Source organism: Strigops habroptila, chromosome 1 (assembly GCF_004027225.2).
Source record: "Strigops habroptila isolate Jane chromosome 1, bStrHab1.2.pri, whole genome shotgun sequence".
Taxonomy (NCBI): Eukaryota; Metazoa; Chordata; class Aves; order Psittaciformes; family Psittacidae; genus Strigops; species Strigops habroptila.
Window position 1 is genome coordinate 12173271 of NC_044277.2, and position 13930 is coordinate 12187200.

General features: G+C 45.3%; 1 protein-coding gene across 9 annotated transcripts in view; it reads right to left on the reverse strand.

Moving 5' to 3' along the window:
* The window catches only part of ZHX2 (zinc fingers and homeoboxes 2), a 75627-nt gene that overhangs the window by 3005 nt on the left and 58692 nt on the right, over window positions 1–13930 (reverse strand). For 7 of the 9 annotated variants that reach the window (XM_030493822.1, XM_030493850.1, XM_030493804.1 and 4 more), the window contains one exon: window positions 3505–6198. In XM_030493822.1, coding sequence (XP_030349682.1) covers window positions 3509–6010 — 2502 coding nt within the window. In that variant the 5' untranslated portion in view covers window positions 6011–6198 and the 3' untranslated portion in view covers window positions 3505–3508. Of the gene's footprint in view, window positions 1–3327; window positions 6199–13930 lie in introns of all 9 variants that reach the window. The other 2 variants (XR_003992510.1, XR_003992511.1) reach the window with 1 other exon arrangement.

Sequence of the window (13930 nt, forward strand, 5' to 3'; positions counted from 1 at the left end):
GCTCTGGGCTGAGGAAACACTGATCTTGGGAAAACCCCACGGGGAGACAATGCTGTGAAGAAAGCCAGCGGTAGCTGCCAACTGCTCCGGCACGCTCTAGCCCTGCTCTCATGTCTGAGCTGCAATTTGCTGTATTTAATTTAGGATCAGTTTCTGTTTGTCAGGCTTGTGCAAATAGGGACATGAGACCTAACTTTGACCCATGCTGTTGGAAGACAAGAGTATCTCTATTGATGGAAACTAAAGCACTCACTTGGTAGAGCAGTTGCAAGACAGATGTGAGGCTTCATCTGGAGCATCTTCAGTGATGGATTTAGTGCATCCTACAGCAGCCATCCAGCATCTTGAAGGCCCCGATACCCTATGGGAACAGGTCTCCCAGCCTCGCTGCTCAGGAAACCTGACCTGCTCCGTGGAATAAATCCAATTTTGCTAAAAGCTTCAGATACTTCAGCTTCAGATACTTCAGCTGTATTTAATAACAGCCTTTTCTTAGTCCAGGGATGGTATTTCAGAGCCTGGTGTGAATCCTGCTCTCGCCGAGGCCAAGTGCTCATGAAGCTCCCACTAGCTTCACTATTTATGTGCATGGCTCACCTAGTATGTTGTACATCCGAACACAGATCAGTTTTGAAAAACTCAATTTTCCTAAGGCCTAAGGTCTGTCTAGGCTGTAACACAAATGGTGGAGTTTCTGAAAGCTACACACTGTAGCAGAGAGTGACCAAGATGGTCTGGAAGAGCTCTGGTTTTACACACAAATTCAGCCAACAACAGGAGTATGGAGATTGGTCACCAGAACCCTTCACTTTAAACTACATACAGCTAAGAAAACAGTAATACCATGAATATCAAAGGGGGGTTCTGCGTGATGTAGGGTTCAGCAGTGAACATTTCACATACGACTGTGGTGGTGTGAGCGTCAAGAGAAGTCCTTTGTCAACTCTCCAGCTCACCTCTTATGTGTGACCAGGACAGTGACACGAGCCCTCTAAGTACAAAGAAGAGTGATGTCAGGAAGAATCAGATCTTCATATGACAACAGGCAAAAATAAACTCTCTGTCAGGTCTTACGCAGTCTTTGCTTCTGAATCATACCCTGGATGTCATCTAAGATAACAAGTTGTTAATTTAACACCAAAGTTTTAGCTAAAACTTATGTAAGATAGGCTTCACAATGGGAAGAGTGAAAGCTTATCCTGAAGGAAAAAGGAGCCAGTAGCTGGGATTTTTCCATGAGTCCCATCAGTGCAGGGTATAAAGCTTTTGTGTCACAATGCTTGTGGCAATGCCTCCATGAGGGCACCGGAGAGCAGGCACTTGTGTTACTGGGCTGAGAGTCAGAGGGAGAATAAACACAAATGAAAGAGAAAAAAGAGAGAAAAAAAGACTTTGGGCTTTTGTCAAGTCCCCTGGCAAAGAGCAGACAACAAAATGGTCCTCTGATCTCCCTGCATGGTCTTTGCTGTGGAAGCCCTGCTCCAGCATGTCTCTTCTCAGTAGGTGTACTTTACAACCAGGCACTGGAAAGCTCCTCATCAAAAGAATAAAGCCAACAAAAGTTTAACTGAGATCAAAGTTCTTATTAAAATTCCTCTCTTGACAACACTTGAGCACCTCCACAGCCCTGGAGCCTTATAGGACAGCTTCTGTGCAAGGGCACAGAGGCAGGAAGTTCACTCCAATGTACCCTACACTGCTTGCAAACACAAAACTGCAGACACCAAACCCATACTGCTGGAAAAGGGCTGCTGCAGAGCTTGGTTTCATGGTACAAGAGGTTTGTAAGAAACAGTGGTTTCAGGCAACGCCCCTCTTCTGCCCTGTTCCCCATTCCCAGAGCTGGAAGGGGGAAATGATCTGGAATTAACAACCTTGGAAAAAAGAATTCCACAATGCATTTATTCATCACGCATTTCATTTTAAAAGGCAGATCAGATCCTGCCTCTCCTTTCTTATGCGGCTGCACAACACTGGCACCCCAGTGTGCTGTTGGCTGATGTTCCCACCTCCTTCCTCCTTTAATCTCTGCCTTTGCCACACAGGTAACACAACCTGCTCCTCACACCCTTAATTACCAACTTCTGCAAGCATAACGTAGGACAGAACCCTGCATTGCAATCTGGAGCTTTATGATTCTGTAAGATACTTTGTGATACAGACACTGTGATTTCTCAGTGTTAGCTGACACAACTTGTAGTTCAAAATAAAACCAATGCAGGGTTTCCCTCTTCAACTGGGAGAAAATGTCCAGGAAACTTCTGGACAAGTACTACACAAGGAGGAAGCGGAGGGCTCTAGGCTAGCCAACAGGGCTTGCTAAGGAAAACTGCACCTCTGCAACACATAGTAGTTCAAGTATGCCTGCTGCAATAGTAAAAGCCTTCAGTGCACGGGTGGAGGGACTCCTATCAGCCCTGGCTTCCCCCCTCAAAAAAAATTTAATTATTATTTAAGAAATGCTGAAGTATATTATACTTCTTAGACACCAGAAAACTACAATCTCTTTCTAAATAGGTGTTCTCTCACTGTGGTTGTTAATGCAGGAGTTGAGCTTTCTGTGGGGTAAGTTCTAGCGTAAAGAGACTCCAGTCTGGGAGAGAGACACTTGGTTATACTGAGCACAAAACATTACAGGCTCCAGTGAACTCAATTCAACATGCAAGTCAAGAAATGCTGACGGTGGTTGCTCCAGATTTATACCTGTGCAACTGTGATCAGAAACAGGCTTCAGGTCTCCAAATAACACATCCTTTCACATTGCGAAAGATCGTATAAAACATCCTTAAAGAAAAACCCTGCAGCTTGCTTTTAAATTCAAGGTCCTGTGAAGAAGAGCTGCTAAAACACCCATACAGCTTAGTCTGGGGCATTTCCTAAGCCTCTGGAGCGAGCAAGCACAACAAAGTGAGGTCGGAGACAGTTCTCACCTGCAAGAGGAGAGGAGCACACTTTTTTGCTTGCTGATGCATAAAGAAGCATCTCCCTCCTGGGCCCTTCCCCCACTACCTTTTATTCTGAGCAGGGCAGGATGCTTGCAAAGGAAGGACCTGAGGTGCAAAACCAGGCACAGCCTCTATTCAGAGGAGATCAATGATCTTTTAGCAAGGGGGATATCAGCAACCAGTGTCACTATTTCTTTGCGTGGCTCAGCTAGCATGTTGTACATCAAGTGCTGCAGAGGTTACATAGGTCATTTAAAGGCAGAAAATTGAATGTTTAATCACTTATTGGGAAAAAAAAAAGAAAAGAAAAGATCTCCCTTATTCAGGGCTTGACCCACAAGGAAGCAAGAAACATGGTAAACGGTGCTAACCCCTCCCCTACCATGCAGTTGCTTTAATTTACAAGCAGGATGGGTCTCCCTTTTGTTCAGACATCCAGCAGGCACAGGGATCCGGCAGGGATGGGCTCCAGGAATTTATACGGAAGAGGGGCTACAGGATGCTGGAAGCACACCCAGACAGAGGCAGGCTCAGAGAAACAGGGCACCATCAGCATTACCTGTCTATACGTGGGCATTTTCTCCAGATATACTTTCAGAGTCAAAGTCCGCCAGCTCTGCCTGGCCTTCGGGTGCCGTTTGGCTCCAGCTGTCCGTACAGTCCGATGCAGCATCATCCTCACCCACCGTCACCTCCACCCAGTTGACCTCCGCTGGCTCTTCGTTCTCCTCGCTGCCATGGCCGTCATGGCTGTTGCACTCCAACCTGTCCATACCCTCCACTTGATTCCCCAACAAAGAGTCTTTCAGTGGCTCACAGTCTCTTTTTGCTCTCACCACTGGTTTCCCCCCATTCTCTTCATTCAGTTTTTTATGCTCCTGGTAATGCTGCCGAGACACCTCATTACCATTCTTTGGACTCTCAATGAGTTTTGAGCCCTTTTTCTGGCTTTGCTCGTTATGACCATCAACAATGTACTGCTTCTGGTACTGGTCTATCCATTTAAGTGACCCTGTTCTTAGTGAAGACCGGTTTTCCTTGAACCAGCGAACTATCTCAGTTCTTGTCAGCCCAGTCTGAGATGCTAACTGGTCGTACTCCTGCGGCGATGGCCACTGGGTCCTTGCGAATGTGCTTTTCAGTAGATGAATCTGCTCTTGAGTTTTCTTAAATGTGGTGGAGGATCCAGATAGAGCACCAGGGAGCTGAGAGCTACTCAGCAGTTCTGCTTGGCTTATTCCACCATTGGGAGTTCCTTGCTCCTTAATTTTTCTGTATGATCCCATTGAGTCCAAGACAGCTTGCTCCATGCTGTCCCGTATCTTTCTCCGCTCAGAGAACCATGAATCTATTTCCCTCCTACTCAGCTTAGTTTCTACTCGAAGCCTGTCCAATTCTCCTTGGGTAGGAAAAGAGCATCTTAGGAAGCTCTCCTCAAGGACCCTAAGCTGTTCTTGGGTTTTCTCTTTGAATCTCTGAGGAGCAAAATCTGTGTATGGGTGGAACAAGCGGCTGTGTCGACCCCCTGAAGGTGCTATTTGATCCTTCCCTAAAGCATCGCCAGGGATGTGCACAATACCCCTTTGACTTCTGTACCTATGGTCACTGAACCACTTCTTGATCTCACTCCTGGAGAGACCCGTTGCCTCTATCAGCCGGTAGACTTCTGCATCGTCAGGAAACTGGCTTGCCATGAAACTGGTCTTCAGTTCTGCTATCTGCTCCTTTGTCTTTTTTCGCTCACTGGCTGGTGTCAGTGGTACAGCAGTCAGTTTGGCAGGCATCTCAGGCACCTGAACCACGTGAGGACGCTTGGCCTCTGGGGCACTTGATAACGTCTGTATCGTCCTCTTTTGCCCCTGGTTTGGGGCAACAGCAAGCGTAATTGGTGAACAGGAAACAGTTGAACCATTTGACACAGGAGTCAAAACCAGACCGGTCTGGCCCAGTATCTGACAAGGCAAAGCTGTCTGGATGATGGGCTGGGGCATTTTTGCAGTTGTCAAAGGAGCTGGCAGGACGGTGATGGTTTGGGGAACTGCCTGGATAGTACCATTGAACATCTTCTTTCTTGCCTCCTCCACCTCTTCAGGAGACCAACTTATACCATGCTTCAAACGTTGCGTAGCAAACCAGATTCGGATTTGTTCTTCGGGATGTTTTGATGCTGCTGTCAACCATGACAATTCTGCTTGTGTTGGGTAAGGAAATTTATTAAAGGAGTTGATCATGGTTGCATTAGTGTCCAGTGCAGAGTTGTATTTGGTACTGTTCAGAGGTACCGGGACCTTGGGGACAAGGTTAATATTTGGTGGCAGCTGTACAGAGGGCATAACATGGGCTAACACATCATGGAGAAGGTCTCCATTTATACAAGCAATAGCTTCAGTGGCTTCAGTTATGATGCGGGGGAGAGTGCCATCCACATGGTTTTCCGTAACTCCCTCTTCTGGCTTTTTGGGTCCCTTCTTGGTTTCTCCTTTAGGCTTTCCCAGTTTCATCATTGGCGTTTTATTTGCACTAATTCCCCCATGAAGTGAATCATCGCACTCTGCAGTTTCTAACCCACCGCTTGTGGCAGTGACATCGTTAGCAGTGGTCTCAATAGACTGCTCTAAAACAGTCTGATTATTGCGCTTAATTAATTTCAGTTTAAAGTTAGTCTCCCCTGGGTGGTATTTTGTGTTGTGGTCAGATAAAGAATCGTATTTTTTGGTTGTGAAGTTGCATTCAGCACAGACATACAGGGGGTTCAGAATGACATTTGGATGCTGAGTGTCAACATGCTCTGTAAATTCATTTAAGTTTTGTGTTGAGTAAGGGCAGTATTTACACTCATAACCGCCCTGGGGCTTCTTGGACTGACTTTCGGCTGGGGGTTTTGCCTCAACCACTTCACAGTCTTTGACCAAGCTTTCTGAAGGCCAATTCTTTTGAGAGTCCTGTTGCGGTGCACCACCACCCCCCTTCTCTTTAGGGACCTCCATGCCCTCGGTGCCTTCCTGCTCCATGACTTCCGAAGTTCGCACCATACAGGGAGTTGTTGATTTTCTTTTGCTAGCCATCACAGCCGCTGGCAGCACACTGTCGTCCCAGATGATGACTTTTTGACAGGGTGAGCTGTCAAAACTCAACAGATCTTGCAAACAGCTCCAACTTCCCTTGATTATTTAACTCTGTTTTGTTTAATGAAGACTTTCTGTCCCGGTTATGAGCATCAGCTCCACCAGCAGACCTGTCAGCTGCATGACACCTGTAAAATAAAGCACATGCCATTAGGCACTGAGCTATAAAACACAGATTCAGCAGAAAGGCACAGCTCAAGATACATGCATTTACAAGCCCATTTTGGACACTGCTGAATTCTTCTTGCCCTGTCATCAACTTAAGAGTTAAAAATCTCCCCACAAAGAATAAAAGCAGTGGGTAATTCGCAGTGAAGTGCGCCACAGGAAGAAAATGGCTTTGAAACAAGTAAGATGAACAGACAGGGGCTTTTAATCTCCACTCAATGTGTTTAGTTGGAAAAGCAAGAAGATGCTGCTATAAATACTGCATCTTTTTATAGAAGCCGCAGCTTCTATTAATTATTATTTTGAAGCCTGCAGATTTTAAATTGAGTGTGATTTATATTAAACTTAATTACTTCCCACTGTCACTTACCTTGTAAATATGTCTACTAAATGATTGTGGTTACTAACGATGGGTGATTTCTAAATAAAGCTTTAGGGCCTGCCTCGGTTGTAAAAGTAAAGGCAGAAAAAGAAGAGTTAATGCAAATCAACACTTTCAAAGATCTGTGTCTTAATGAGAGGTGGGTTCAAAGAAATTGCAGCAGATCTATGAGCCCTATCAAGTCTTTTCTGGAACTAAAGTTTCCTTTAAACACCGCTTTCCACTCAATATTGACAGAGGTAGCTAGCAAAGGTCACAGAAGCCCTTAGATACCGTTTAAACAGGGTCCCTTCCTGTGACCCTGCTGATATTCTCATGAAGCCCAAACTGTGCACTTCACTCTCTACAGAATTAAAATAAATCAATTTTTAAGCACGATTCATGCACTGAAGTGGTTTTGGAAGTTCCCAAATGCAACAATTCTGTAAAACATATTTTTAAAAGCGTCTGAGATCAACATCAGCCAGAACAACCACAAAGAAAAAAAACATACCAGCTGTTTTAGGATCTACCTGTGCTCACCAGGAGTGGGTGGAGGGAAGGAAGGAAATTTAGTTGTCAAAACAGTTTCATTAACTGGGGGAAAAACAAAAGGTAAGACCTGCAATGATTTTTGTAGAAGTGTATTAAATGAAGAATCTGAGCTAGAAATCTAATGAAAGATGCACCGGGCCATGCAGGGGGATGGACTAGATGATCTTTAAAAGTTCCTCCCAACCCCAACCATTCTGTGATTCTATCATCTCATGTCTAGCCAAATGTATATTTTCTTACTGTGAGGCCTGTAAATGACAATATGCATCCAGTACCCAGCACACAAAAAGTTCAAATGAGATGAAATCCCACTGCAATTACATCTGGACACGTCCAACATTAGCAGATGGTTTATAACCACCTCAGTGCTGTTCCTGAACCCGCTCCTCTTGTTTGTGCATTGGCACGAGAGCCAGAAATAGTTGCTGCAAAGGCAGCCACTAACTTCTAGGTTCTGTTTGCAGCTGATGAATACTTTGCAGGTCTCCAGAGCATATTTCTGCTACTCTGCCCATCACAGATCACACCACTCCTGTACGTACCAGAACCTCAAAATGATACACTGCCAGAAGAAGCATCTCCAGCTGGGGATAAGAACCTGGATGGCAGCTTCCAGCTTGATGTACACAAAACCCAGCGTGAAACAATTCTCCATACACTAACAACTTCCTACACAAATTCTCCATGAAGCACCTTCACGGATACGGCTCCTGCAAAATACAAACTGTGAAACACTAAGTGCGCACCACAGAGAAGATGCTGTCAGAGGTGCTATTTGTTATATTGTGGATACCCCAGCACAGCTACACAGTGCTCTGTGCTCACAGCCACCACTGCCTCCACACCTCCCAGCCCTGACAGAGTCCAGGGATGCTCCCACACACTCACTTCAATTCGGTGAAGCACTGGAGCATGTAGTTGACTTCCAAGGGTGCCTTTAAAGGTTCTTCCCTGGGAGCAGAGTATCTTTGCTCAGCTCTGTGAAACACAGATGGGGCTGCCCCAGTCAGGACAACACAGTGCCACTTCCCTTTAACCTGGGATCACCAACATTATCACTGTTATTCCCCAAAGCATTAGCACACCTCTGAGCCCACATATCCTCGTTTCCTTTTTCCCTTCTCCCTGTTAATAATAAACTTGCAGATGAATGGTGGAAGAAATGATGCCTGGTTTTCTACAGATTTGTGCTGCCTTTTAAAGTAGATTACACTGAACATTCTCTATGATTTCCACATATTCCTTCAAACTTCTCTTCTGCTTCCTCTCACAACCATTTGTGGCTTGCTGTATCCTACCGCAGATGGGATCAGAAGTGAGACAAACATGAAATTGCCCAAATACCTGTCTTCCTGGCCACCCGTTTTAGTGATACTTGCAGAAAATTAATTATCTTTGAAGCTTTTCCCTTTGTACCTAATTTGGCTGAAATGGGCCAAAAGATGAGAGAAGGGGCAGAGTAGGCTCTGTAAGCCTGGCTGCTCCAGAAGCAGGGTGAAGGTGATCAGATCATCTCACACTCTGCGCTTCAGATCCCACTGCATTTGTGACATTGACTTTCATAGATGAGAGAAGAGAGATGCAAGGCAGTGCCCAGGGGCAGGGTGGTGCAGATGAGGATGGAGCCACAGCTCCCAGGATGCTCCTCTGCCATTTGCTCTCCCTCTCAAGCCATGCAGCTGTACCCAATGGTCTGCTGCTTTTCTGATGTGTGACCTTCTGCAAAATTCATGTGGCAACATCAGCAAAAGGAAGAAAATTCAAAAGACATCATAGGCAGAGCAAGGCTGATTTATATTTCACTGAATATCCCCCCACACAAAGGAATAAAGAGCCAAGAACAAAAAGAGAAAGGAATGGGATGGAAGAGAAAGAGGGGAGAATGAGAAACATCTAGGTCACAACTTTGAATCAATCATAGTTTTCTTAAAAGTCAGACTAAATGTTGAATTCCAGACTCTCTGTAAGCTCCCACCTCTCATGAGGACATGAGGATCAGCCCCAAGCAAGGATGCTCTGATCAGAAGGAAGAGCAAGGGCCAAGGTCCCTCCAAAACATATATCAATGGGTGGACAGATGAAAAATTCTCTCTGCTACAGTTTTACTAGAAAATTGTCAGACTCTTGCTTCTCCTCCATCTTCTATTCCACAGAATGGTTTTCTGCATGTCTAATTGCTGGTTTGCTAACCCTACACTTCGAATAGTTTTTCTGCCACATGAGAATCACTACCCACCACAGAAATCAAGGCCAAGTCAAATGCTTCTTTTTGGAGGTCAGTAACAAACCCAAATGTGTTTCAGTCCAAGATGCATAGTTTAGGGAGCTCAGGAGCATCCAGAGACTGTCTTTGTACCTTCAACCTATGTCCTGAAAGAGAGCGAGGAGACGAGGCGTAAAACTTGTATGAGCAATGAGTGTATTGGGACTTCCAACCCACTGCTCCTTCAGAAACTCAGTAAGGATGTTGTTTGGGATAAATCAATACACAGTTGCTAAGGAGGATGGCCCCCCCCATGGCACATCTCTGGGAATCACATCACGTATGTTTGCAGGGGCTGCCACGTTTCATGTGAGGACATCAGAGAGAGCAGAAGCATCTCAGAGGTTTCAAACATGAGCCACTCGCCAGAACATCAAAGCCACAGCAGACAGCCTTCGATACGTGGTGTTGCTCCTGATAAGAATTTTGAACTGAAGTGATACACTTCAGCTCCTCCAGTTTGGGAGCGAGGTGGCTCTCCTGCTGGAGCTCAGGGGCCAGGGGAAAATTCAAACGTGACCCCACACACCTCTGATTTCACCTGCAGATGGCTGTTCCTCCAGCTAGTGACAACTATGCAATTTTGCAGGGGGGAGAGAAGATACCTCTCAGCAACAGCCAAGGCTTGGCAACCAGCGCATCCTACCGGGAACCCAAGCTACACTTCATCACATGAGCCATGTCACACTCATCCCTTCAAGATGCAAAATTCACATCTGATGCCCAATGAATGGGGCTGCACCATGGACAGGTCAACATCTATCCTTAGAGCTGGCTTGGTTCACTCTTTATGTGTCATTATGGACAGGACCCTGGACAACTAATCTCCTTTTTGGGCTGCTGCCACTATGGGGTGCCAGGATGCAGCCAGTCCCCCAAACACAGAGAAGGAAGGCAGCCCTCACCCCTCCAGCTCACCTGCCACATTTCCTGCTTGTCTTGCCACACTGCAGAGGGTTGAAGAAAATAAAACCATCTCATTTTTTGATATTTTTTTAAAATGAACACACAAAGCAGCAAAAGGCAACCAGTTGAAAAAACAAAAGCGCTCAACTCCAAGCAGACAGCTGCCATTGTGAACGGGTCCAAACCAAACCACAGAAAGCCTGTGTGCAGCAACAAGATTTGATTTGCTTTACTAAAGCCATTTGGGACACAAGCACACAGGACAGAAGCCACGTGTTCTTTTATACCTATTTCCCCAAAAGTGCATCACAGCAGTAATGAGTGAGGCCCTCGTCTGGTTTTGTTTAATTTATGAAATCTGTTCAATTAACTACATAACCCAGCCACAGTCCTCTGATCTTTCAAACCCTGTGAAAATGGCTCCAGAGCATCTGATGTGAGAATGAAGTGGGACCTCATTTGGCAAATCTGTGCACAACTGAGGAAACACCAGACTGGTACCTGGTCGTCTGGCCCCAGACTGGGGAAACTGTGGAGAACCACACAGGGAAAACAAACCATGCTTGTAGGCACTGGAAATGTTTGTCTCTGTAGCAATGCCACCTTCCAGCAGATAACTGTACAGTTCAAGCAAAGGGATGGAAAAAATAAACCACAAAGCTCTCTCTTGCTGAGCATTGAAATCCTTTCACTTTCCCATCTTTCCCTTGTGCACATAGCTAGTTTTATACCACCCTCCCCCCAAAAAAGGCAAATATTTGGGTAGAGACTGAACTCCTTTTCTGCAGTGCTGTTCCCACATGGGCTCCTCCGAGGTGGTGTCAGAATAGGAATTTTCCATGGCAGCTGGGACACAGCCCAGTCACACAAAGCATGGGCCAAAACCCTGTGAGCTGTGGCTGGGGAAGTGGTAGGGCAGTGGAGAGACAGAGTGAGATGCTGTCTGTCTCTTCTTGTAGCCCAAAAACATGAATGAGTGTGGAAAAGGCTGTCCAAAGGCAATTAAATTTGAAGAGACATCACATTAAAAAGCAGCGAAAACCTTAGTTTTGACAGAAAGGGAAAAGCACACCAGAAGTATCACCACTTCATCCTGCATCTTGCTTCAGCCGAGGGCTGGAAGAAAGTAATACCACAGAGGCTGGAACATGTTGAATCCCCACCCAGTGCAAACGGATCTTTACTTTTCACAGATATACCTTGCCTTTTTATTTATAAACAAACAAAAATGAAAGAAAACCACTTCAGTGACACTTGTGTGCTTTGCCAATAAATCAACCACCACCATAAGGATACCTGCAAATAAGTGCAGAAATACAAGGGGGCTCATGTGCAAGGAACCAGCTGATATTTAAAAAGGGTGGAAGCATTTTATTGCTTTTACTGCTTAGGAGCTCATGTCTCCATGAACAGCATCTTCTCTGCTACACCTGATAAGCAACAGCAAATGACACCCTTACAATTTCACACACCCCTATCCCCTCAAAAAACCCTTCCCCATGCCTGAACATGATGTTTCATATCATAAAGGTACAAACTCCTCCTTACGGCTTTCCCATGCCCCTTCCCTGAGCTTGGGGACGCAACAGGAGTAACAGAGGAGGAGCTCAGCACAGCACCAACCAGAGCTCACTAGCAAGGATTTGTTGGACATGTCTTTCAGTCTCAGTGGTTTTTTGCGATACTATCCCACTTCATCATACAGCAAACCTCAACACAGATGCCATGCTGTGCCCTCAGATGTCAGCCAGGCTCTGGTGCCCACCACCTTGCAAACACCACAGGTTACTTCTTAAAGCAAAGACACCACTACACCACTTTTTTCTTGAGCTGAAGAATTTGCCACCCCCTCCAGGAGGTGTGACCAACCACACTGTGCGAACACCAGGGTGTTCATTTCTGGCTAGTTTCAATGGTCCTCTCCTTCTTGTTACCTTCCAAGCTTGTGGGTCCCTGGCTCCCCCCAGGCCTCAAAAGTGTGTCCCCCTATGAGCATCTCTGCTTTTAACACTTGGCTCCAACCCAAGTGGCTGCCCAGAAGTCATGTCCTTAGAGTTAATAGCAAAGCAGAAATTAATTGGTATTACTTGACAGCATCATAACCCCCACACAATCATCTACTCTTCACTCATGAAGGCTGCAGCAATGCAAACACATGCAGCACAGAGCTGAGCTCTCATCCTGCTCCATATCACAGACGCTGAACTCACATTCATTAACATTGCAGTAATACTATTCTACAAATCCAAGGATGAGAGGTGAGATACGCATTTCATGGTGCAAAAAGGGAACATGCCTAGGGTGATGTTTTTCCTTGCTTACAACTGTTTTTAGCATGCAGCTGCTTCAGTAATATCAAAAAGCACATCAGCTAGCACAGCAAAAAAAGTGCTGCTGCTCTCCACTGTGATAAAACACTTTAAAACATTGCTTAATTATATGCAGGAGAATAAGCAGAAGCAAACCAGGGCAAATAATTCCTGCATGGTGGATCAGGACTGTAACGATTTACAGAAGAAAACCACAGAAAGGCAGGTTTTGTGAACTAGAGCAGAGCTTTCAAAACAGCATTTAAGTGAGAGCAGCCTAGAGCTCCGACACTTCCGCAGCTCTTCGTAACCTGAATAAAACACAGCTAATGGGGAGGTATACAGATTGTTACAGCAATAATTTTCGCAGATATGTAAAAAAATACATTTGAAATTCCTATGCATTTTCACATAGGTCAGTGTAGACATTTTTAATTAGGAAAAAACCCACCCAACAAACCCATGTAGATGTTTGTAGCAGGGAGCCTTGGCCGTGAATTTTTGCCTACAGAGAAGCAGCAATTTGTTGTTTTTCTTTCATTGAGGACCAGAGGCTCACACATTTCAAAGGCAATCAGCAAACCAAACTGCCTCCAGGACTCCTGGCTCCCTCAGCAATGTGTCCTGTGAAACTGCATGTCAACACATCTGAACAGGGGCAGAAGCAAACCCAGCACACATCCCACCTCTGCCTTGCACCCCTACAGAACGGTCACTGCAAAAATACATATATAAAACAAATATGAGGGTGTCTGGTGGAAATGGGCTAAGGGTAGGAAGAAACAGGGTTTCAGAAGGCACCAACAGTAGTAGAAAACCCTGAGGAACCATGTGCCTAAGCCAATCCACATGAAAGCTGCCTCTTTACATTAATAGCTCAGCTGCAACGTGACCACTGTGTAGAGATAAAACAACTTATTCTGGAAAACACAGATATTGTGAAAAAAAACCCCCAACCCTCTGTAGGCTTTACCAGAACAGGTTGTGTCAGGCAGTGCCGTGCAAGAGGCATATTTCAGAGTACACAACTCACAGGCTATTCTTTTGAACTGAAATGTTCACTGCAAAGCTAAAGACATGGGAAATATGGTGGGGTTTCTGTGCTGCATGTCGTATGAATGCAAGAGGCCAACCACTTCCCAGAAAAGGGGAAGTTGAACATTGTGTGCTGTGAATTTTCTATTATAAGTACTCATCTGCAATCACTGGCTTTTTTTTTCCTCCCCTTCTTTAAATGCAGGCTTAAGTATAGTTGCTAAAAAACTGGATTAGACCTGATTTTAGTGTTTTCAGTGGAA